The sequence below is a fragment of the Tupaia chinensis genome, unplaced genomic scaffold, assembly GCF_000334495.1.
Source record: "Tupaia chinensis unplaced genomic scaffold, TupChi_1.0 Scaffold000044_1, whole genome shotgun sequence".
Taxonomy (NCBI): Eukaryota; Metazoa; Chordata; class Mammalia; order Scandentia; family Tupaiidae; genus Tupaia; species Tupaia belangeri.
This window is the reverse complement of record NW_006159500.1, coordinates 1377626-1404351: the sequence shown is the minus strand read 5'-3', so window position 1 is coordinate 1404351 and position 26726 is coordinate 1377626. Positions and strand designations below refer to the sequence as shown.

Sequence of the window (26726 nt, the reverse complement as noted above, 5' to 3'; positions counted from 1 at the left end):
GCAGTTTGAGTCCTGGACTAGGCAGTTTGCTGTCTCACTTTCCTTCCCTCTCTGGTAAAATTAAAAAGTGATAATAATAAATTAATTTTTTTTTAAAAAAAGAAGCACTTTGGGGCTGGCAGGTGGTAGCTGCAGTTTGAGTCCTGGACTAGGCAGTTTGCTGTCTCACTTTCCTTCCCTCTCTGGTAAAATTAAAAAGTGATAATAATAAATTAATTTTTTTTTAAAAAAAGAAGCACTTTGGGGCTGGCAGGTGGTAGCTGCAGTTTGAGTCCTGGACTAGGCAGTTTGCTGTCTCACTTTCCTTCCCTCTCTGGTAAAATTAAAAAGTGATAATAATAAATTAATTTTTTTTTAAAAAAAGAAGCACTTTGGGGCTGGCAGGTGGTAGCTGCAGTTTGAGTCCTGGACTAGGCAGTTTGCTGTCTCACTTTCCTTCCCTCTCTGGTAAAATTAAAAAGTGATAATAATAAATTAATTTTTTTTTAAAAAAAGAAGCACTTTGGGGCTGGCAGGTGGTAGCTGCAGTTTGAGTCCTGGACTAGGCAGTTTGCTGTCTCACTTTCCTTCCCTCTCTGGTAAAATTAAAAAGTGATAATAATAAATTAATTTTTTTTTAAAAAAAGAAGCACTTTGGGGCTGGCAGGTGGTAGCTGCAGTTTGAGTCCTGGACTAGGCAGTTTGCTGTCTCACTTTCCTTCCCTCTCTGGTAAAATTAAAAAGTGATAATAATAAATTAATTTTTTTTTAAAAAAAGAAGCACTTTGGGGCTGGCAGGTGGTAGCTGCAGTTTGAGTCCTGGACTAGGCAGTTTGCTGTCTCACTTTCCTTCCCTCTCTGGTAAAATTAAAAAGTGATAATAATAAATTAATTTTTTTTTAAAAAAAGAAGCACTTTGGGGCTGGCAGGTGGTAGCTGCAGTTTGAGTCCTGGACTAGGCAGTTTGCTGTCTCACTTTCCTTCCCTCTCTGGTAAAATTAAAAAGTGATAATAATAAATTAATTTTTTTTTAAAAAAAGAAGCACTTTGGGGCTGGCAGGTGGTAGCTGCAGTTTGAGTCCTGGACTAGGCAGTTTGCTGTCTCACTTTCCTTCCCTCTCTGGTAAAATTAAAAAGTGATAATAATAAATTAATTTTTTTTTAAAAAAAGAAGCACTTTGGGGCTGGCAGGTGGTAGCTGCAGTTTGAGTCCTGGACTAGGCAGTTTGCTGTCTCACTTTCCTTCCCTCTCTGGTAAAATTAAAAAGTGATAATAATAAATTAATTTTTTTTTAAAAAAAGAAGCACTTTGGGGCTGGCAGGTGGTAGCTGCAGTTTGAGTCCTGGACTAGGCAGTTTGCTGTCTCACTTTCCTTCCCTCTCTGGTAAAATTAAAAAGTGATAATAATAAATTAATTTTTTTTTAAAAAAAGAAGCACTTTGGGGCTGGCAGGTGGTAGCTGCAGTTTGAGTCCTGGACTAGGCAGTTTGCTGTCTCACTTTCCTTCCCTCTCTGGTAAAATTAAAAAGTGATAATAATAAATTAATTTTTTTTTAAAAAAAGAAGCACTTTGGGGCTGGCAGGTGGTAGCTGCAGTTTGAGTCCTGGACTAGGCAGTTTGCTGTCTCACTTTCCTTCCCTCTCTGGTAAAATTAAAAAGTGATAATAATAAATTAATTTTTTTTTAAAAAAAGAAGCACTTTGGGGCTGGCAGGTGGTAGCTGCAGTTTGAGTCCTGGACTAGGCAGTTTGCTGTCTCACTTTCCTTCCCTCTCTGGTAAAATTAAAAAGTGATAATAATAAATTAATTTTTTTTTAAAAAAAGAAGCACTTTGGGGCTGGCAGGTGGTAGCTGCAGTTTGAGTCCTGGACTAGGCAGTTTGCTGTCTCACTTTCCTTCCCTCTCTGGTAAAATTAAAAAGTGATAATAATAAATTAATTTTTTTTTAAAAAAAGAAGCACTTTGGGGCTGGCAGGTGGTAGCTGCAGTTTGAGTCCTGGACTAGGCAGTTTGCTGTCTCACTTTCCTTCCCTCTCTGGTAAAATTAAAAAGTGATAATAATAAATTAATTTTTTTTTAAAAAAAGAAGCACTTTGGGGCTGGCAGGTGGTAGCTGCAGTTTGAGTCCTGGACTAGGCAGTTTGCTGTCTCACTTTCCTTCCCTCTCTGGTAAAATTAAAAAGTGATAATAATAAATTAATTTTTTTTTAAAAAAAGAAGCACTTTGGGGCTGGCAGGTGGTAGCTGCAGTTTGAGTCCTGGACTAGGCAGTTTGCTGTCTCACTTTCCTTCCCTCTCTGGTAAAATTAAAAAGTGATAATAATAAATTAATTTTTTTTTAAAAAAAGAAGCACTTTGGGGCTGGCAGGTGGTAGCTGCAGTTTGAGTCCTGGACTAGGCAGTTTGCTGTCTCACTTTCCTTCCCTCTCTGGTAAAATTAAAAAGTGATAATAATAAATTAATTTTTTTTTAAAAAAAGAAGCACTTTGGGGCTGGCAGGTGGTAGCTGCAGTTTGAGTCCTGGACTAGGCAGTTTGCTGTCTCACTTTCCTTCCCTCTCTGGTAAAATTAAAAAGTGATAATAATAAATTAATTTTTTTTTAAAAAAAGAAGCACTTTGGGGCTGGCAGGTGGTAGCTGCAGTTTGAGTCCTGGACTAGGCAGTTTGCTGTCTCACTTTCCTTCCCTCTCTGGTAAAATTAAAAAGTGATAATAATAAATTAATTTTTTTTTAAAAAAAGAAGCACTTTGGGGCTGGCAGGTGGTAGCTGCAGTTTGAGTCCTGGACTAGGCAGTTTGCTGTCTCACTTTCCTTCCCTCTCTGGTAAAATTAAAAAGTGATAATAATAAATTAATTTTTTTTTAAAAAAAGAAGCACTTTGGGGCTGGCAGGTGGTAGCTGCAGTTTGAGTCCTGGACTAGGCAGTTTGCTGTCTCACTTTCCTTCCCTCTCTGGTAAAATTAAAAAGTGATAATAATAAATTAATTTTTTTTTAAAAAAAGAAGCACTTTGGGGCTGGCAGGTGGTAGCTGCAGTTTGAGTCCTGGACTAGGCAGTTTGCTGTCTCACTTTCCTTCCCTCTCTGGTAAAATTAAAAAGTGATAATAATAAATTAATTTTTTTTTAAAAAAAGAAGCACTTTGGGGCTGGCAGGTGGTAGCTGCAGTTTGAGTCCTGGACTAGGCAGTTTGCTGTCTCACTTTCCTTCCCTCTCTGGTAAAATTAAAAAGTGATAATAATAAATTAATTTTTTTTTAAAAAAAGAAGCACTTTGGGGCTGGCAGGTGGTAGCTGCAGTTTGAGTCCTGGACTAGGCAGTTTGCTGTCTCACTTTCCTTCCCTCTCTGGTAAAATTAAAAAGTGATAATAATAAATTAATTTTTTTTTAAAAAAAGAAGCACTTTGGGGCTGGCAGGTGGTAGCTGCAGTTTGAGTCCTGGACTAGGCAGTTTGCTGTCTCACTTTCCTTCCCTCTCTGGTAAAATTAAAAAGTGATAATAATAAATTAATTTTTTTTTAAAAAAAGAAGCACTTTGGGGCTGGCAGGTGGTAGCTGCAGTTTGAGTCCTGGACTAGGCAGTTTGCTGTCTCACTTTCCTTCCCTCTCTGGTAAAATTAAAAAGTGATAATAATAAATTAATTTTTTTTTAAAAAAAGAAGCACTTTGGGGCTGGCAGGTGGTAGCTGCAGTTTGAGTCCTGGACTAGGCAGTTTGCTGTCTCACTTTCCTTCCCTCTCTGGTAAAATTAAAAAGTGATAATAATAAATTAATTTTTTTTTAAAAAAAGAAGCACTTTGGGGCTGGCAGGTGGTAGCTGCAGTTTGAGTCCTGGACTAGGCAGTTTGCTGTCTCACTTTCCTTCCCTCTCTGGTAAAATTAAAAAGTGATAATAATAAATTAATTTTTTTTTAAAAAAAGAAGCACTTTGGGGCTGGCAGGTGGTAGCTGCAGTTTGAGTCCTGGACTAGGCAGTTTGCTGTCTCACTTTCCTTCCCTCTCTGGTAAAATTAAAAAGTGATAATAATAAATTAATTTTTTTTTAAAAAAAGAAGCACTTTGGGGCTGGCAGGTGGTAGCTGCAGTTTGAGTCCTGGACTAGGCAGTTTGCTGTCTCACTTTCCTTCCCTCTCTGGTAAAATTAAAAAGTGATAATAATAAATTAATTTTTTTTTAAAAAAAGAAGCACTTTGGGGCTGGCAGGTGGTAGCTGCAGTTTGAGTCCTGGACTAGGCAGTTTGCTGTCTCACTTTCCTTCCCTCTCTGGTAAAATTAAAAAGTGATAATAATAAATTAATTTTTTTTTAAAAAAAGAAGCACTTTGGGGCTGGCAGGTGGTAGCTGCAGTTTGAGTCCTGGACTAGGCAGTTTGCTGTCTCACTTTCCTTCCCTCTCTGGTAAAATTAAAAAGTGATAATAATAAATTAAATTTTTTTTTTAAAAAAGAAGCACTTTGGTGAAAACACTGTCTTCTTGTAATTTGTATTTCTTTATTATTAATGAAGTTGAAAATTATGTTTATTTAACCATATGGATTTAATTTTTTTTGAGACTTTGTCTATTTAATAGACTAACCCAGGGCAAGTAGGTGGTGTCATGGTTACAACACAGACTCCCACATGATGGATCGTGGTTTGAGTCCTAGACCTGGTGACTTGCTTTCTCATTTCTCTTCTCTCTGTCTCTCTCTTATAAATTAAAAAAAAAAATACTAATAAGTAAAATTAAATAAATCTTAAAAGAAAATAGACTAAACCTATGCCATTCAGTATGGTCGGTGTCAAATGTGGGTATTGAATACATAAATGAACTAGTTTGAATTGAGATGTGTTGTAAGTGTAAAATGTACATTGTGTTTTGAAGTCTTACTTGGAAAAAAAGATTGTGAAATACTTCATAATTTTTGGGGCTCGCAGGTTGTGTGGCATACTCCCACATGACCAATCACAGTTCAAGTCCCAGACCAGGCAGCTTGCTTTCTCACTTTCCCTTTTTCTCTCTCCCTGGTCAAATTAATAACAATAATAATAATCAAGTTGAATAAAATAATTCTTTTAAAAATATTTTTAAATATCAGTTTCACATTGAGATGATGTTTTTGCTATCTTGAGTTAAACTATATTAGAATGAATTTCACGTGTTTTACATTTTTAATGTGGCTACTAGAAAATGTACATTTACATATGTTGGTAGCATTATATTCCTGAGCAGTGGTAATCTACAGTAATCTAATCATTGGTGATTAGGGCCTGAATTAGGGTAGTATTTATAGAAAGGAAAGTAAGAGATTTTTAAGAGATCGTACAGTATGCATATATAAATTATAATGTAGGTTTGATTTTTTTTTAACAATTTTTGTCTTTCTATTTATAATTAGTAATAATTAATTAAAATTAATATATATATTTTTTGGAGAGGTTTTCGCTATAGGGCACGTGCGCTCGCCAGACAGACAGAGAGACATAGATAGAAAGTGAGAAATCACCCCCAGGGGGGATGGTCATGCCGCAATCCCTTCTCCTCCATTCTCCTCGGGATCTTGGGCATGCACGCACATGTGCCCAGCGTGAGTTTTAAGCCACCGGGTCCAGGACACGAACCGTAGTCAACTACGTAGGAGTCCAGTGACATAGCCATTACGCTAACTGCTGGTTCTCAAAATTAATAAATTTTTGAGGGCAAGTACTATACCACTTCTTTTTACATTTTCATTTATATCTTTCCTTTGCTTACTGGGTGCATAGTAAGTTGATTGAACAAACGAGACTTATAGGATATCAGATATTATGTCAAGTCAAAATTCAAATTTTGGCATGCAGATATATGATTCCTAGAATTACTATGTCCTTTATTTTAATATCATAGTATCACCAGCTAGTCAGATGAGTCATACAGTTTTTCAAAGAGGCAAAAGTGAGGAACTAATATGTGATCTTGGATACATCAGATTCTATGTAGTCATTTTGTATATTTTTTCTCTTAATCCTTACAGTAACCCTGTGAGGAAGATACTGACTGCCATTTTATACATTGGGAAACACACTGTTTTTTGTTTTGTTTTGTTTTTGTTTTTTAAGGTATTGCAAAAAGGGGAGTTTATTAAAGGAGAGGGAAGGAAAAACAGAGTTCCCAAGAAGGGAAGGGTCCTGAAAAATGGGTTGCTAAGGAAGAACTGTGGTGAGGGGTTTTTATTTGGGTCAGGAAGGACTTTGTCTGGAAACTTTCTAGGTGGGGCTCATGCATGCATTCCCCTCCTGGTGGTGAGGGGCATATGCTGGATGGGTCTAGTTATTCTCCTAATTTTGGAGTGGATACCAAGGTCAGGAGATTCTTTGTCTAGAAGCTTTGGGCCATGAGTTATTCAAGAGCAAGATTTACATGTTTAAGGTCAAAGGAATATGGTGACTGGAAGAAGAACTGTCACACAGCTCTGGTTCTTCTGGGTCAGAGCGGGCTGCTCTGTCTACCTACCTGTAAATGGGATCCAACTCCTCTCTCAATCACCCCCTCCGTCCACCCCATACTCCTAATTGCTCTTAGGGAAATAGGCCAAAGACCTTTCGTTCTAGCTTTTTTTCCTGCTGAGTTCTAGGAGGAAATAAAGTTGTAATAGTTTTAAATATTTCTTTTATTTTGCCTTTCAGATAAAATCAAAGACAAAATTAAAGAGAGAGACAAAGAAAAAGATAGAGAAAAAAAGAAACATAAAGTAATGAATGAGATCAAGAAAGAGAATGGAGAAGTGAAGATTTTGCTAAAAAGTAAGTTTATATTCAGTGATTTTAGTTTTATATTATGGTCAGTATGCTCATTGGCTAAGTGTTCAAAGTAAGTAATGTTATTTGATGCTGAATTTTGCTGAGAAAACATTAATGGTAAGGAAGTAAAAAGCAAAAATGACAATGGGGAGTTCTAATATGTATGGTAACATAGCTTTAGTACATTTATTTAGTGAGTCATTAGAAAGTTATAAATGTGGGACCAGCTGGTGGTATGATAGGTAAAGCGGCTGGATCCCACCTGGTTAACTTCGTGGTTCAAGTCCAGACTTACTGGCTTGAAAAACACGCCGGGAGGCAGCAGGTGGTGTAGTGACTAAGGGCGCTGGACTCCCATATGGCCAACCATGGTTTGAGCCCCAGATCCAGTGACTTGAAAATCACACCGGTGCATGTGTGCCCCAAAATCCTGAGAGGAGAGTTGAAGAGATGGAATTGTGGTGTGGCCATTCACATTAGGGAGTGCTTTCTCACTTTATCACTCTCTCACTTTGTCCATCTCTGTAGTGAGCATGAACCTTATAGCAAATTTAAAAAAAAAAAAAAAAAAAAAAGGTTGTAAGAGTAAGTTTCATCAAGCTATTATATCCCTTAAATTATTTTAAAGTCAGTTATTTAATTCTATATTTGCATTTCTAGTCTACCCATAATTAGATGATTTAAAATTAAAGCCTAAAGAATTTTCAGCATGGGGACCAGCAGTTAGCCTAATGGCTATGTCACTGAACTCCCATGTAGCCTACCGCGGTTTGATTCCTCTATCTGGTGGCTTAAACTCATGCAGGGCACATGTACGTGCATACCCAAGATCCCAAGAGGAGAATGGAGGAGAAGGGGTTGCGGCATGGCCATCCCCCCTGGGGGGTGATTCTCGCTTTCTGTCTCTCTGTCTCTCACTGTCTTTATGGCGAGCACACACACCCTGTAGTGAAAATCTCTCCAAAAAAAAGAATTTTCAGCATGATAAGGATAGTGAAGGCAGTCCCCAAAGATTCCTGGCTCTCATCACCATATCATAGTTTAGGATCATAGAGGAAATGTTTTACTCTGAGCTAAATTACCAGGGATACTATTTTACTTTATTTCTTGCATGTTTACGAATATCCTTATTTTTCTTTCTGGTTTTTCTTTTATTACAATTGTATATTCAACCATTGGTTATACATGGGAGTGGGGTGGAAAGAAGAATTTTGAGAGTAGCTAGGTGATTGGATAATAAGTATAATACATACCCTGTCAATAAATCTGAACTTTTCAGAGACAATTTATGGCAGAATAGAAGTAAAGACAGTCTTGGGACCAGGAGTTAGCGTAATGGCTATGTCGCTGGACTCCCATGTAGTCGACTGAGGTTCGCATCCTGGATCTGGTGGCTTAAAACTCATGCCAGGCACATGTGCGTGCGTGCCCAGGATCCCGAGAAGAGAATGGAGAAGAAGGGATTGCGGCATGACCATCCCCCCTGGGGGGTGATTTCTCACTTTCTGTCTCTCTGTCTCTCTCTGTCTGTCTGGCGAGCGCATGTGCCATATAGCAAAAACCTCTCAAAAGAACAAAAGAAGTAAAGACAGTCTTAAATTCACTCAGAAATAGCATTCAGTTCCTAGACAGCTAGCAAATTAATTAGCCATGTTACCAGGTTGAAAATTGATTAATTTTCATACTGAATTTATATGTTATTAAGCCTTTATATCTTCAAAAGGGAGAAGAGGTCATAGCATAGCATGTACAACAAAATAAGGGGTAACTTATTTAAGATAAGGAGGGTATTAGACTATTTTCATTTCATTTTTTTATCTTTTTTCCAGATGTTTGGTGGCATTTTATATAAACTCTCTATTCTACAGGGCTTTATTTTCTGTGATATTCTAGTCTCCTTGAAGAAATGTGTGTGAGCTTAAGTTGGTGGCATCCTTTCTTGTTAATGCTTATGATCCTTTTGTTCTGTTTCCTTTGCCAATGTGTTTTATCTGTCCTGTCTAATTAGACTGTAAGCCTTGGAGGCAGGAATTGAATCTAACCCCATTAGTGCTACAGCACTGCCTCAGGAGCTAGTGATTAACGCTTGAAATGTTTACCTAACTCTAGCCTATTGGCTTAATCAAATATTCATTTTCTACTGGTTTACTCAAATAGTTTTTTCTTACACATTTGAATGTACAGTGATGTAAATTTCTGTCACTTGAAAGACAATCTATATTTTATAGGGACCAGCAGTTAGCGTAATGACTGTCGCTGAACTCCCACGTAGTTGACCGTGGTTCGAGTCCCATATCGGGTGTGTGTGCGTGCGTGCATGCGTGCGTGCCCAAGATCCCGAGAGGAGAATGGAGGAGAAGGGATTGCAGCGTGGCCATCCCCCCTGGGGGGTGATTTCTCACTTTCTGTCTCTCTGTCTCTGTCTTTCTGGTGAGCACACGCACCCTATAGCAAAAACCTCTCCAAAAAAAAAAAGACAATCTATATTTTAGAAATACTCAAAATTCCTATGTTCTTGGTTGAATACTAGATGTCCGATATATTTTTAATGTGAATTTTGTGACTTGAGAAGATTATATATGCAAATAAAATTTAAAATACCCTAAGAAATGGAGATTTTGTAAAAGTTTACAGTATTAACCTTGACTTTGAAGTATCCGAGAAATTTAGGAGGTATTTTGAACTGAGCTGAACTGAAACTAGTGATGATAAAGGAAAAAGCATGAAATAGATTTAAAATTTAATTTGTGACTTTTGGTATGGAAGATATTTAGGGGAAATGTATTGATATTTATTGTATAATGGAGGTAAGTAATAATTTACTGCCTTTAATTGTAGTGAAGATTAAATGAGGGAAAGTATGGAGTAAGTGCACAGATCCTTAACTAGTGGATATCAATTTTGCTTGTAAACATGTATGAAAGATGAACTGTTGTGATTAAAAATTAGTATAGTCAAATCTATCTCCTCTCCTTAGTGTGTAGTCTATAGATAATTGAATGAATAAACATGACTCATTTGGAAAACTATGTTTCCCATGGTAAACACTGTGTATTAGCCATCGTTATTATTAGCAAAAACAGTTTGTTCAGCATCTGTGACAATTTCCCAAGTGAGCCTATTGTCAGGGAAAAGCATCCTTTTTTTGTTGGTGCCCTGGAGCACTAGCAGAATAAACTTGACTGATGTAGTATACTGTTATTTACTGCTATGTGCTCCTTTATCCTTTAAAGTCTCAACTTTTATTCTCTCCTTGTAATTTTCTTCTAATGATTCTAGTGCTGCAAGTGGCACACACAGGCATTGACTGATGGTGCATTTGAAATCTAAAATAGATGCTAACTCTATTCTACACTAATTTCATTTCCCTCAGATTTCTGTTAAAATTGAAGTTTAAATGACTATGACTATATATTATATAGTTACATACAGTCTCCAAAGTTCTTTTTTTTTGCTATAGGGCATGTGCACTCACCAGAAATAGAGACAGAGAGAGAGGGAAAATAAGAAAGCACTCACACACACACACCCTAAGTGGATGCCACAGCACATCCTCTCCTCTTAGGATTTGGGGCATGCATGTAGTACACCCAGTGTTTTTCTCAGTTTGCTGGGTCTGGGGCTCGAACTGGGCAGTTGGCCATGTGGGGATCCAGCTGCTTTCACTTCCATGCCATCTGCTGGTCCTGTTTATTCATGTTTTAGACAGGATCTGGCTCTGTTGCCCAGGCCACCCTTGGGATTGTGATCCTCCTGCCTCAGCCTTCTGAATCAGTAGGTCTTCTGAGTCGGTAGGGTTACAGGTACACACTACCACGCATGGCCTTTTTAATCACCAGAGGGCATGTGTGCTTATCAGAAAATAACAGAGAGAGGGAGATGGAGAAAGAAACCCCCAATGAGATGTGGTCACAAAACAGTCCCTTCTCCATTTCTCCATCCTGTTGTGATTTGGGACATACGTGTACAGCACTTGGTGTATTTATCAAGCCTCTGGGACCAGGATTTGAACCAAGGTTAGCCACGTGCGATCTAGCTCTCTTAACTAATAGGCTGGGCCCTGATCCTTTTTTGTTGTTGTTTTATTAATAGCTTATAAGAGTTTACACGTTATGATTCTAGTATGCTTGAGAGCAAATTTTTATCATTATAGTGCATCAAAGAAGCTTGCTTATAAGCAGGTAGAATAGAGTTTAAAAGAAGTCAGTGTATGGACCAGTCTGTGGCCTGGTGGTTGAGGTGGTAGGATCTCATATGGCTGACCATGCTGTTTGAGTCTTGGACCTGGCTTGAGAAACATGCTGAGCATGGGTGTATGTGTATCCAAATCTTGAAGGAAGGAGGAGAAAAGATTGCAGTGTGACCATGCCCGGAAGGAGGGAGGGAGGGTTTCTCACTTTCCGTCTCTCTCTTTCTCTCTCTCTCTGGCAAGCACACATACCTTTTAGCAAATTGAAAAAAAAGTCAGCGTCCTGATTTCAGGTTATTGGTAGTGGTCACAGGTAGGTAAATGATGGCAGGAAGAGACTGCATTGCATTGCCAAAAGAGCAAGTTATTCCCTAAACACCAAAGGTTGAAAGTAGCTGAGCTAATTATTACTTTTGTTTGTATGGTAACAGAGTTATATATATTAATTCTTATATCAAATATGAAATTAGGTCCAATTTTTCTGATTAAACTTTATTTTTCACTTTATTCACACAAAAAGTATATTAAGAACCATTGTAGGAATTAATGCCAATGAAATTTTAATTTTTAAAAATTTTTTTTCTATATTTAGCCATTAACAACTCATGCTATCTTCGTATTTTTTCCTCGCTATTCATGTGTCTTCCTCTCATTCCATTCTCTTTTGAATTCTCTTTACTCTCATTCCGGCTGTCTTTTGTACATGTGTGAATTTGTGGTATCTTGTGTTTGTGTCTGTAGTCCACAGTGTGCACGTATCTGCGGCTCTGGAGGAGGCGTTTTCCCCCATCAACCTTACAGTGTCTCCCCCCCCCCCTTTTTTTTAAAAAAATGCTTAGTTTGATATGGGGCATATAATGCTTGGGAGGGAAAGATCGAGAAAGTGAGAAATGGCCTACCAGAGGCTATGCTGCAATCCCTTCTCCTCCAATCTCCTCTTGGGACTTAGGCACACACACACACACATGCACAGCATGATTTTCAGGTTGCTGAGTCTGGACTTGAACTGCACAGTCGGCTATGTGGGATCCATCTGTCTTATCCTCTATACTACCTATTCCAGCCTTATACTTTTAATTTTATACTTTCAAGGTCCAGATTACTTGGACAGCAATTCTGTTTTTTTTGTTTTTTGTTTTTCTATTGTAGGTACTTATTTAGGATCCATTATTGGGTCTGATTCATTGGGCCATGTTTGAGGAATTTTAGATTTTGAGTAATACACTTTTTAAATAATTTTTGTTTGTTTATTTGATTTCTTTTTCTTTTTTAAGAATTATTTTATTTATTATTATTAATTTAAACAGAGATAGAGAGAAAGGGAAAGTGAGAAAGCAAGTCACCAGGTCTGGGGCTTGAATTGTGTCTGCCATGTGGTAGTCCAGTGCCTTAACCACCATACTACGTGCTGGCCCCTAAATACTTTTTAATATCAAATTAGAAATTGATCATCAAAATGGTCCTTTCTTTAAAGTGTTATGAAATTTCCACATATACATCTACCACATTTCATATGGATAGACAAAAAAATGTGTGAGAAATAATAGGTAATACATGTTAGTGCCTTGGTTTTGTTTAACGTAAAGAATGTGTTTTTACTTGTGTCCCTTTGAGGATTCTCAAGACTCTCCCTAGGTTCTGCAATTCACTCAGAGACCTCACCAGACTCAGCATATGGTTGTGCTCATGGCTGTGATTTTAGGAGGAGAATGGCGGAGAAGGGACTACCGTGTGGCCATACTCCCTGGGGGTGATTTTTCACTTTCCCTCTCTCTCTCTGTGGCCAACACACATGCCCTATGGCAAAAACCTTTAAAAAAAAAAAAAGGCTACGATTTATTATAATGAAGAAATTAGCAAAAAGGAAAAAGTACATTGAATCATACCTAGGAAAGACCATGCACAAGGTTCCCCAGTGGAGTCACACAGGATGAACTTAATTCTTCCATAGTGAATTGTGACAGCACAGATGAAATACCGCCTACCAGGAATAGAGGTTTATCACCAAGGCACCATTTATTAAACTCAGCATGAACAAAAAGTCCAGACTTCCAGGAAGAAAACAAATGTCTGAATAAACCATATTTGCACAGTTCAGGCACAGTGAACCACTTTCATCAAGGAATGGTGGAACTTGCCCAAAGTATAAGTTCCTGATGCCAGCCAATGGCCAACTTTGCAAGCAGGCTTTTCTAAGGATAACAGCCTCAGGTATATTGTTTCTTCTGTATGCTGCTCACATTGGTATTTAATTACAGAGTAGTTTGCCATGGAAATTTAACTCCTTGGTGCTCAATATAAAAATCTCGAAACTGATTTCTACTAGTTTGCACTTTTCACGTTCTATTTTAATACTTTATTTTTATGATTTGGGAAATAGATATGTGCCTATTTTATTTCAAAGTAATGTGTTCTAGTAAGTGGGTGTTTTTTATTTTAACTTTTAAAACGTGAGGTATAAATATGGTAGGATATTGAACATTTTCATTCCAGTGACATTTGTTTATTTTGGTAGACCATTTGTACAGTTTTGAGTTGTAGGGTTTAGGAATGCTATTAAGCACACCTATGCCGTTCAGAATTTTTTCAGTAGTATTTTTTATTTCACTGCTATTTTTCTCCTTCATGTATTTTGATTTTGCTTGATACATAGATTAACATCCTCACCGTTCATTTTGGCTAGTCTACTGTTTCATTGTTGTTGTTCTTACTAATTTTGTTAAGATTTTAACCTGAATCAGATTTTGATAGTTCATACCTAGGCAGCAATTATTAATTTAACATTTTCCAGTGTATTTCATAACTACTTAGAGATAGGCTTTTTAAATTTTTTAAGAGAGGGAATTTTGTTATGGGGTATGTGCACTCCCCAGGGAGAGACAGAGAGACTGAAAGCTAGAAATCACCCCCCAGGGGAATGGCTATACTACAGTCCCTTCTCTTCCATTCTCCTCAGGAATTTGGGCACGCATGCACACACATACCCAGCATGACTTTTAAGCCACCGTATCTAGGACTCAGACTGTGATCAATCATGTGGGAGTCCAGCAACATAACCATCATGCTATCTGCTGGTCTCAGCGGATAGGCAACAGGCAGTATATTGGTTAAGGTGCTGATCCCACATGATCAACTGCAGTTTGAGTCCTGGAACTGTTGAGTTGAAAATCATGTTTGTGTGTGTGTGTGCGTGTTCATGCGCACACATGCACACACATGCCTAAAATCCCAAGAGGAGAATGGAGGAGGGATTATGGCGTGACCATTCCCCTTTGGGGATGATTTCTCACTTTTCCTCTGTATCTCTCTTCTCCAGTGAGTGCACATGCCCTATGACAAAAAAAAAAAAAAAAAAATGGGGGCCAGCAGGTGCCATGGTGGTTAAGGGCACTGGACTCCTACATGGATAACTGTGTTCAAGTCTCGGACCTGGTCACTTGCTTTCTCAGTTTCCCTCTCTTTCTCTCTCTCACTTTGTCCCTCCTGGTCAAATTAAAATAAACAAACGAATAAATAAAGTTAAATAAAAAAATTATTTTTAAAAATTAACACTGCTTTTTATGACTTAGACTGATATAATGAATAATACTGATACATTTCTATTTTTGCTTATGATAATTGTAATTTAGTTTTCATTGCCTACTTAAGATTTATTAACTTTGAATTTTTAGAAGTGATCATTTGTTATTAACATTAAGCTTTTGTTTTATAGAATTGCTGTCAACTTGAGAATATTTTTGTTGTTTCTAGAGATAGGATTTAGTGATACTCAGATATGGAAAAACTTGTCTACAAAGGAGACAAGGGATAAAACTCTAAACCTCAGAGAGCCTGTTGGTAAGGCAGGTCTTCTCATTCATAGATTCATTAAGTGTTCATGGGTGGCAGTATAAGGGGCCCAGTAAGGCAAACAAAGGTGGTAAAGAAGTATTAATTTCACTTTGAATTTATATAAAAGTTTATTTCATTCATTTACTGTCCTGAAGGACATGTGATATACATGTATCCTACAATTGAAACAAAAACCTTTTTTTTATGAATTAGGAGTGAAGCAGTTTCTAACTAGAGACAGGAGGGAAAGCAACATGAAGGAAATGACCTAAGTTACCTTAAAAGATAAGGAGTTCAGTGTTGAGTGTTGAGCAAGACAGTTGTATTCTACTGAAAGGAACTGTCTTGCCAGTAGTAACAAGATAAGGTAGGACTGATTATGTTTTATAAGAAATCATAAGTAGGGGCCAGCAGGTGGCATCTTGGTTATGACTCTGGGCTTCCACATGGCTGAATGCGGTTTGAGTCCTAGACCCAGCAGCTTAAAAAAATCACACCAGGTGTGTGTGTGTGTGTGTGTGTGTGTGTGTGTGTGTGCGCCCAAAATCCCAGGAAGAGAGTGAAGGAGAAGGAATTGTAATGTGGTCATCCCCACCAGGGACTGATTTCTCACTTTCGCTCTCACTGTCTCTCTCCAGCACACATGCTTTATGGCAAAAATCTTTTTTTTTTTTTTCTAATGTCAGTGGTGCATTTTGACCAGAGCATCATCATATACTTTAGAGCACTTTCTTTGGATTCCAGACTTGACAAGGTTATACTTTAGAGGTAGACTTTAAGAGCTCCTGAAACAGGGCTGGCAGATGACGTGGTGGTTGAGATTGCTAGACTCCCACATAGCTGACCATGATTCAAGTTTTGGACCTAGCAGCTCGCTTTCTCATTTTTCCCTCTCTCTTTCTCTCTCTCATCAAATTAAATAATAATAATAATAAATAGAAAAGTTAAATAATTCTTTTTAAAAATTCTCTTGAAACATTTAAGTGAAGGGACAAATATGATCAAAGCAGCGTGAGAAAATCATAGAAAGATTAATATAACAAGCATTCACAATGAGATACAGTCATGTGGCTATTAGCTCAAAATTTAAGACATTGGTACTAGGGAAGATTATCACAGGTGGGCTTGATAATTCTGCCGAATCCTGGCAAGATCAGGAAAAATGATTTGAGAAAGTAACACTGGATTGGTATTCTGAGGAAGCAAATGTGAGTACACCGAAAGTAGAACCAGAATTTAAGCAGTAAGAATGATAAGGTGAAAAAGGCAAGACAGTAAACAGATCGTTCTTTATAAGAAGTTTGGTGGTTGAAAGAAAAGGAGAAAACAATAAGCAAGGGTTTTTGGAATTGTGAGGAAGAACTTATTTTTTTAAATAGGCAGGATGTCACAGTGGAAATAAAAGAAATATGTGAAGATGGAAAAATTTAGGTGAATAAGCATGTTGGGAGAATTTCATGCTTAAAGTGAAATAACAGGTGGAAAAAATGAATGCCTTCTTTTTGTTAACTGTTAGCTTAATAAAGCTTTTTCATATTATCTTGGGAAACAGTACTTTTCTGGGGAAAACAATACTTTTTGTGACGCTGTTTACTTTTTTCTATCTTATTACACGGAAATGAATATGCTGTGATAATGTAAAGTGTTTATATGTACACTTAACTCTGTGAATTAATCTTTTATTCTTTGGATTTCTAAATTTCTGAACCCAATATCTAATCCCTTTTGTTCACAGAAACACTATAATATTACAAGCTTGCAATGTCCTAAGTCTTTTTTCTTCTGCTTTTTATTCATCTCTTTATCAGTATGTGGAAATGACTTGATCTTAGCACATGAGAGATGATTCTAATTTTGTCATCTCTTTTATGATACTTCTGTAGGTTCTTCACTGGAACTTTGTAAACTGTGGTGGAAATAAAGTAGCCCATTTTAGATGAAGAGCAGTCTATTAAGGTGGAAATATGGGTATAAAAATAACCAAATTGATATATATGCTTTACTAAATATTTTTCTTTCCTTATGATTTACAAATTTCCTTGATACCTACATAAAGTTTTTAATACCTGAGATAAAATTGACAATACACATTAATGGGAAATATCTGGAGGGCATTGTAAATATTGACCTTTGTTTAACTTTCCATTTCTGAATTCCTTACTTTAAAATTTAAAGAATATATTTTCTAATACATTCATTCATACATCTCATCACTTCAGCAAACTGAATTGAGCATCTGCTCCATGTCAGAGTAGTAGTACACACTGTAATTTTAACTTTACCCTAAAACTTCCTCTTGGGGTGTGTGTGTGTGTGTGTGTGTGTGTATGTATGTTTGTAGAGAGAGTAAATGAGAAATATTGACCAAATTTTGCTTATCAATACTATATAAAATGAGTTTCAAATATAAAACTAATTCTGAGTAAGTTTTATTTATTATGAAACAATTCCTTAAGCTTGTTTTTTTTTTTATGTAATTAAAATATAGAATTTCAAAATAAATTTTTCCCAACAGGTGGGAAGGAGAAACCAAAAACAAATGTAGAAGACTTACAAATTAAAAAGGTAAAGAAGAAAAAGAAAAAGAAACACAAAGAGAATGAAAAACGAAAACGTCCAAAAATGTACAGCAAATCTATTCAGACCATCTGCTCAGGATTGTTATCTGATGTTGAAGATCAAGAAGCCAAAGGCATCCTAAATGATAACGTAAAGGATTACATTGGAAAGACTTTGGATACCAAGAACTGTGATTCTAAAATTCCAGAGAACAGTGAGTTTCCATTTGTCTCATTAAAGGAACCACGAGTTCAGAATAACCTCAAGAGGTTGGACACTTTGAAATTCAAACAGCTCATTCATATTGAGCACCAGCCTAATGGAGGTGCATCTGTTATCCATGCCTACAGTAATGAACTCTCCCACCTGTCTCCTATGGAGATGGAGAGGTTTGCAGAAGAATTTGTGGGTCTAGTGTTCAGTGAAAATGAAAACTCTGCAGCTTTCTATGTAATGGGTATTGTTCATGGGGCAGCTACTTACTTACCTGACTTTCTAGACTACTTTTCATTTAATTTTCCCAATTCACCAGTGAAAATGGAGATATTAGGAAAGAAAGACATAGAGACCACGACTATGTCCAATTTTCATGCTCAGGTAAGGTTTTTAGATTTATTTAAAAGAAAAAACTTTCAGTGATTTTTGTAGACACATTTTTGTTCTTTGTTTCTAATTTTGCTGTATATTTGAAATAAAAAGGTAAGAATATATTGAAACCTTTTGGGGGTACTAAAAATAAATTAGTTGATGTTAGCATCAGTGTTTAAGGGTAATTTTCTATCAGTCTTTTTTTTTCTTAAAGATAATTAATGAAATAATTAAGATCCTATTGTCTTTCTTTGGAAGGATTTATCTTGGACCAATGAAATGAACTTAGCCAGGTATTTTACAATCCTTAAAAGAATTTTCTTTCCTAAAAGTCACCTAAAATTGTCTTCTTGCTTTGTAATGCCTTAAAAGTACTAACTATTGGGCCCATCATGTAGTAGGTGGTGAATAAATGTTGGCCATTGAATATATAAGGGTATAAAGAAATCATAGTTATTGTGTAATTAGTTATGTGAGAAAATTGGCAGTCAGTGCATAAAATGAGGCCATTACCATTTTCTACATGTCTCTGCAGTGTAGAATATGTATTATTCTAGAAAGCAGAGACAGAATTGAGTCTACTCATTATTGAAGCTAAATGTGGGCCCACAGAAAAGACTGGTGCTGAGCTGGTTTTGTGGCCTAGAGGTATGTGGACCCCCACATGGCTGACCACGCAGTTTGAATCCCAGCCTCAGAGGCTTGAAAAACTTACCGGCTTGCTCACTTGCACGCTTTCTCTCTCGCTGTGTGTGTGTGTGTGTGTGTGTGTGTATGTATGTGACCCTGGCAGGACAGAGAAATGGAAGAGAACGGATTACAATGTGACCGTTTCCCATTGGGAAGACTGTCTCTCCCCTTCTGTATCTTTAGTGAGCACACAATGCCCTCTGGCAAAATTTAAAAAATAAAATAAAAGGCTAGTGTTATTGTCATCCTTAGATTAGGGACTACCTAGGCTAGGAGATTGGCCAAATCTTAGCATTTGTTGGTGCTATAGATTTTGTTTTCTAAGAACAAAAATAATTGACAACATTTTGTTTTAGAAGTAAGGAAAAACAAAGAAGCCTCAAAGGAATTTTTGTGATTATCTGTCTGAATATTTTCAACTTACAGATAAGCAAACTCATACAGAGGGATAACTTAACTGTTTTAAGTCCATCAGCAGTGCCAGGAGTGGAACAAAATCTTAATCTTTATCTAGTGATCTTTTCCTTATTCATAGTATATTCCTGTTTTTGTTAGGTGTTCTAGTTACAGTCTTCACCTTAAATGAGGATGTTTAATCACATCTAGATGTACCAAATACCCTGCCTTCAACAGTGTGTTTGCGATTATGTCTGCTAAATGTAGGTTTTGTGCTAGACCTCTTGACTTTTAGTCTTAGTTATTTCCATAGTATTAGAACATTTTTGTTGTCATACTACACCTGCAGTAATCTTTTAAATGTACTTATACATCAATGCATTATATGCTTTTCAAGTAAGGTTAGAATAAAGCATTTTTTTAAAGAGATTTTTGCTATAAGGGCATGCGTGCTTGCCAGAAAGACATAGACAAAGTGAGAAATCATCCCCCCAGGGGGGATGGCCACACCGCAATCCCTTCTCCTCCATTCTTCTCTCAGGATCTTGGGCACGCACACACACGCACCTGGTGTGAGTTCAAGCCACCGGGTCCGGGACTCAAAACTACATGGGAGTCCATCAAACATAGCCACTATGCCAACTGCTGGTCCCTAGAAAATATTTTTAAAAGAATTATTTAATTTTATTTATTCATTCATTTTAATTTTACCAGAGAGAGAGAGAGAAAGAGCAAGTGAGAAAGCAGGTCCGGGACTCGAACTGTGGTTGGCCATGTGGGAGTGTCCAGCACCTTAACCACTATGCCACCTGCTGGACCCGATTAGAAATTATTAATTTTATATTAAATGGTAAGAATTTTCATCTTTATTTTAAAATTTTTTTTTTTCCATTAGTGAAGTAGATATAGTACCCCCAACAGGACCTTGATCCCACAATCTGCTCCCAACCAACTCCAGATCGTAGTAGTGCACATACCTGACATATTCAGTGAGGTCTCTGATAGGAACTCAAAACCTTCTATGTGGGTTGCCCTCATAGAGCATTGCATTTTACCACTGTGCCATCTGACCCAAAGTTTTCAACTTAACTGTTAACTATATGCAGTATGAAACCAAGCTTTTGTTATTAAATGAAATGTTAGGCTTGCTAATTGTGCTAGTGTGTGCCTGGCATTAGATTTTGGATCTCAAGTCCTTGATAATCTATACACCCTAGTTGGTATTACTTCTTCAGGCTTCTTGGAATATATTTTGCACAGAGGAAACTCTAGGTGGATGCAGCCTTTTTGTTACCAGCTGTGGCTCTGGCCCCATATCTGCGAGATCTGTTACCCTGATGACTTAAACATGGCAGCTGCAAGAACTTTTGCTCCTTTAGCTTTAGACTTAAAGCAAACTATATGGATAAAGTCCATACTCTTTTCTCATATTCTCATATATCCTTGAGATCTTATTCCTGTGCTATGAGGAAGACTAGTGAAAAGCTGCCTTGAAAAACTCATTGATACTTTCCCCACACTACAATCTTATTACTTGGCTTTTTTTTTTTTTAATTTAATTTTTAAATTTATTTATGCACTGAATCACTGTACATCACCACAGCTTATAAACTGAAATTTTCCAGCATGAATACACTGTATATCAGTTCAGTTAAAGATATTATCATACACATTGTCATCAACAGGCAATTCTGCATTTCTGTGTCCCTTAAATGCTTTATCTGTCTGCTTCTCTCCCTGATTTCCTCCCTCTCAACCTCCTCTACCTTCCACCCTCTTCCACATTATCTCCAGTATCCACAACTGTTCTCCATGCTTCTATATCCTCCAGTCTTTCAGTTTCTGCTGTAGAGTGTGGGCATTTGGTATTAAGTGGAGATATATAGTCTCTTTCTTTCATAGTCTGACTTGCTTTATTCAGCAGTAAATCTTCCATATGTGGTCCACTTTCTATCAAATGCCAGGATCTTGTTTCTTATGACCGAGTAGTGTGTATGTGTGTATGTGCCACATTTTTTTTCCATTTTATTTTATTTTTTTATCATCATAATCTTCTTTATATTACATTGGATTACATATAACTTTATAGTGTATTACATTGCTTTTTCAAAAGGGAATGCCATGCATGTCAGTCAATACAGAGACATTAATCTCCCCGCTTCAACATTCAGTATCTTTTCTATGATTTTCTCAATTATTATTGTTTATGTCCTCCGAATTTTTGCTCTCTATTATAGAGTGCGGATAGTCGGTATATATTGAGTGGATACATACAATATCTTTCTTTCATAGCCTGGCTTACTTCACTCAGCAATAGATCCTCCATATCTGACCATTTTCTATCAAATTCCAGGGTCTTGTTATTTTTTATGGCTGAGTAGTATTCCATAGAGTATATATACCACACTTTTCCAATCCATTCATCAGTTTGTGGACATTTAGGTTGGTTCCATGTCTTGGCAATTGTGAATAATGCTGCAATAAACATGGATGTGCAAGCACTTTTCTGACTGAGCGTTCTCCTGTCTTTTGGGTAAATACCCAGAAGTGGGATTGCTGGATCAAATGGTAGTTCTATTTGTAGATCTTTGAGGAACCTCCATATTGTTCTCCACAGTGGTTGAACTAGTTTACATTCCCACCAACAGTGTAGGAGGGTTCCCTTTTCACCACATCCCCGCCAACACTTATCACTTTTTATATTCTTAATCTTTGCCATTCTGACAGGGGTTAGGTGGTATCTCATTGTGGTTTTTATCTGCATTTCCCTTATGATGAGGGATGTCGAGCATTTCCTCATATGCTTTTTGGCTGTTCGTATGTCTTCCTTAGAGAGACTTTTGTTCAGCTCACTTTCCCATCTTTTAATCGGGTTAATCATTTTTTTTCGCATAAGGCACTTGAGTTCCCTATGTATTCTCGTTATCAGTCCCTTGTCTGAGGCATATTTAACAAAAATATTTTCCCATTCTGAGGGTTGTCGGTTCACACTTGTTACTGTGTCCTTTGCTGTGCAGAAACTTCTTAGTCTAATATAGTCCCACTTGTCTATTTTAGGGATTATTGCCTGTGCTTTGGGAGTCTTATTTAAGAAGTCTTTGCCTACTCCAATGTCTCCCAGAGTTTCCCCAGCATTTTCCACAAGTAGTTTTATTGTCTGAGGTCTTAGGTTCAGATCTTTGATCCATTTTGAGTTGACTGTTGTTAATGGTGAAAGATGGGGGTTCAGTTTCATCTTTCTGCAGGTGGATACCCAGTTTTTCCAGCACCATTTACTAAAGAGGTTTTCCTTTTCCCAATGGATTGACTGATATCCTTTGTCAAAGATCAGTTTGTGCCACATTTTTTCAATCCATTCATCTGTTTGTAGATATTTGTGTTGGTGGCTATTTTTTTTAATAATTATTTTTAAAATTTTATTATTATTTTTAAATTTGCCGTAGGGTTTGTGAGCTCACCACAGAAAGACAGAGAGAGAGGAAAAAAAAAAAAAAGCAACTAGGTACTGCTGTTGGCCATGTGGGAGTCTGGAGCCTTAACCACCATGCCACCTGCTAGCTCCCTTACTTTTTAAGCACTTACAAGATTAAGTAAATTGTTGTCTGCAGACTAGGAGGTAGGCTTTAAGCTTGTCCCTATGTGCTGGTTTTATGAAACTGAATGGGATACAAAGAACACTAGAATTGAGTGTACTCATTCCAGTTTATTTCTATTTCTAATCCCTTGAGTCTGCTCATTAAAATCTCTACTCTTGGGGACCAGCAGGTGGCATGGTGGTTAAAGCGCTGGACACTCCTACATGGCTGACCATGGTTTGAGTCCTGGACTGGTGGCTTGCTTTCTCACTTTCTTTCTCTCTCTCTGTGTCTCTCTCTGGCCAAATTAAAATAAACAAATGAATAATAATAATAAAAAAATTAAAAACAACTGTTAAAAAAAAAAGCTCTTTACCTAACTTGTAGCATCCCTCAATGGAAGTATAATATATAAACAAAAAACTGGATACATAGTAAATGTATATAACTTGGTGAATCATCACAAAGTGAATATATCCATGATTTAAAAATGTTCCTTCGAACATATCTGTCATTTAGCAAAGCATGAGTATATTCCTAAAACAAATTCAGGATCAGAAGGTATGTGAACATTCATCTTTGCCAGATATGGCCAGTTTTCCAAAGTTACTGTACCAATTTACATTCCCACAAGCAGTGTTCTATATCCTTGGTTATGCTTAGTAATATCTTTTTCAGTTTAGCCATTCTGATGCCTATTGTGGTATCTGTGTGTGTACCTGTTTGTTTATTGACACAGGGTATGTACACTCACCAGACAGAGAAAACACCCTACAGTGGGGCATGGTCATGCTGCAATTCCTTTTCTCTATTCCTGTCATTAGGATTTTAGTCATAATGCACACCTATGTCCAGTGTGTTTTGCAAGCCACTGGACTGGAATTTGAACCACAGTAGGTCATGTGGGATCTGGTTGCCAATGTACACCACTTTAACCACTGTGTTACATGACTGGGACTCTTTTTTAAATTATTATTAAGTTTGTTTATTTCTCTCATGAGACACATACACAATACATGGACCCCTGGCAGGATCTTACTGTACCCTAGTCTCCTTCAGCCTTATGGCCAGAAGGTTCACCCAGCATGTGCAGGTCAACCCAGGGTCTGAACCCTAGACCTTTCCATATAGTTGTCATATCATACAGTAGTGCCCTACTGCCTGTGCCATTACAGCTAAGCCCAGGGTGTTTTGCTGACTAATAGTTCTTAAGTTTAATGTAATCTAATTTATAGATCTTACCCCATACTCTCATTGTTGGTGCTTTTTATGTCTTGTTTTGGAACTGTTTACCTACTACCAGATCATTAATATAGTCTCTGAAGTTTTCCTCTACAAACTTTCATGGTTTTATCTTTTACATTTAAGTTTACAGTTCATCTGGAATTGATAGTGTATATTATATGAGGTAATGTTCATATTTTTTCATATAGGTATATAGAGGACCCAGCCTAATTTGTCCAAACTGTACCTATTCTTTATATCATTGCATTGTTACCTTAATCATAAATCAGTTTATGGTGTATGTGCAGGTCTATTTCTGAACTGTCTGATTCCATTGCTCCATTTGTCTTAATTGTTATAGCTTTATAATAAATTTTGATATCTAGAATAAGTTTACCAGTTTTGTTGTTTTTCAGTATTTCCTTGGTTCCTTATATTTCTATATAAACTTTAGAATCAGCTTTTCAAGTTCCACAGAAAAATTTGCTGGGATATTGATATCTGTTTGGTGTTCGGGTAAGACTAATGTCTTCAAAATAATGACTCTTCCATGTGATCATGTTGTTCACCTTCATTTGTCTTCTTATTTTCCATAAATAATATATCCCAGTTTTTAGCCTAGAAGTCACGTTCATCTTTTGCTAGATTTACTCCTAGATACTCAGGGACTTTATTTTTTTAAATCACCCTTTTTGAGAACTTAGAAGCTCTCACCACTTCCTGGAATATCATCTTGAGAAATTGAATATGAATTTTTTTATCCTATTTTTTCCCTCTAACATCTCTATCCCCTTATTATTATGCATGTCTAGTTATTTGGAATGCCAAAATTCAGTAATTAGACTAGTAAAACTTAGAAAAGATTACTTTTCCTTTTATGCATGCTTATTACTTTTCCTTTTATGCATGCTTATGATGAACTTTAAATTTTCATGGCATAAAAAGAATTAACCTACATGTTGCCATGTGAATTTGCCTTCAGAAAAACTAAATGAAATGGTAGTACTAAGTAAGCTGGTATGAGTCAGTATTCTAGGTGAAGGAAGGGAAGTGTAATGTAGTTTCACTTGATATCAACCATAAAAAAGACAAGTTATGGATAACACAGCCAAATTAATTCTCTGGTGGTTGATGATGAATAAAGCTTGCTTTTTTTTTTTTTAGAATTATTTATGAAAGTTTATTTATTGTTATTATTTTTGTTATAGGGCACATGAACTCACTAGAGGCAGACAGAATGTAAGAAACTGGAACCACAGTCAGCCATGTGGAAGTCTAGCGCTTCAACCACCATGCTACCTGCTGTCCCAAAGCATGCTGATTTAGTCTTGTTGACTTCTCATTGACTAGGAAGTTTAATAGGCTAGGTTTGATAGAATGTGCTTTATTTGTTGATTAATAATGCTTTCTACAGAGCAGCAGAAAGCAGAAATGGACAGAAGAGTTTCATAGTTTACAATTTTATAGTCTAATAACTATTCTTTAATTATTTTTTATACCTTTTATATTCTGAAAAATCTTTGATCAGTTAAAACCAGTTCATAAAACAGTATTCAAAAGATCCAGGGGCCTGGTTGGTAGCTGGTCTCATGGTTGTTGAGGTGGTGGAATTCACATGGCCAACCCTCTAGTTCAAGTCCCTGACCACCAGCTTAAAAAACATATTGAGCGGGACCAGCAGGTGCTGTAATGGTGATGTCTCTAGACTCCCATGTAGTTGACTGTGGTTTGAGTCCCAGATCTGACGGCATAAAACTCACACCAGCCACATGTGCCTGTGTGCCCAAAATTCCGAGAAGAGGATGGAAGAGAAGGGATTGTAGCATGGCCATCCCACTTGGGGAGGGAGGTCTGATTTCTTGCTTTCTGTCTCTCTGAGTCTGTCTGGGGAGTACACCCACCAGATAGCAAAAATCTCTCTTTCAAAACAAAACAAAACACTGGGCTTATGTGTGTCTGTGCCCAAAACCCTGACAGGAGGGAGAAACGTGAGAGAGAAGGGATTGCAGCATGACCAGCCCCCATGGGAGGGAGCGCTTTCTCACTTTCTCTTTCTTTCTTTGTCTGTCTCTGGTGAGCGCATGTACCCTCTGGCAAATTAAAAGATTGGGAAATATGTTAGAAGAGGAAATAAAGTGGAATAGATAGAGAAGAAGGCTGTAACTTTGACCTCTTTTCTTATTTAATGCGAGTTTGGAAAATACATCTAGCAGCATTAGAGAAATTAATGATAATGGTAATGCGTATCTATAAAATTTATTACCACTAATGTTTAATGGATAGAGTATATATAATATTGCTTAAATATGTATTTTGTGTTTTCTTGTACTCTAATATTTTTTAAGAATTATTTTATTTAACTTTATTTACTTATTTTTTATTTGACTAGAGAGGGATAGAATGAGAGAGAGAGGCTGGGGGGGAGTGAATAAGCAAGCTGCCAGGTCTGGGACTCGAACTGCAGAGGCCATGTGAGAGTTCAGCACCCTTAACCACCATGCCACTGCTCTAATGTCCCCCCCCCCCCTTTTTTTTTTCAGGAGTTATTAAGTTTGCTATAGAGTACATGCACTCATGAGAGAGAGAGAGACAGAAAGCAAGAAATCACCCCCAGGGGGATGGCTACAGCACAGTTCCTTCTCCTCTCAGGATTTTGGGCATGCACGCACACACGCCCAGTCTGAGTTTAAGCCGCCTGAGTCTGGGACGAGAGCTGTGGGCAACTATGTGGGAGTTCAGTGAGGTAACCATTATGTCATACTCTGGTCCCTTATATTCTAATATTATAGCCTATGGGGGACCAGCAGTTAGCATAATGGCTATGTCGCTGAACTACCGTGTAGTCGACCATGGTTCGAGTCCCAGACCCGGTGGCTTAAACTCATGCCTGGCGCATGTGTGTGCGTGCCCAAGATCCCAAGAGGAGAATGGAGGAG

General features: G+C 37.2%; 1 protein-coding gene across 1 annotated transcript in view; it reads left to right on the top strand.

The window, feature by feature from the left end:
- Positions 1-26726, top strand: part of RSBN1L (round spermatid basic protein 1 like) — a gene marked incomplete in the record, with an annotated part of 71150 nt that overhangs the window by 25823 nt on the left and 18601 nt on the right. Inside the window, 2 exon segments of the mRNA XM_014589352.2 lie at positions 6625-6741; positions 17274-17914. Coding sequence (XP_014444838.1) covers positions 6625-6741; positions 17274-17914 — 758 coding nt within the window.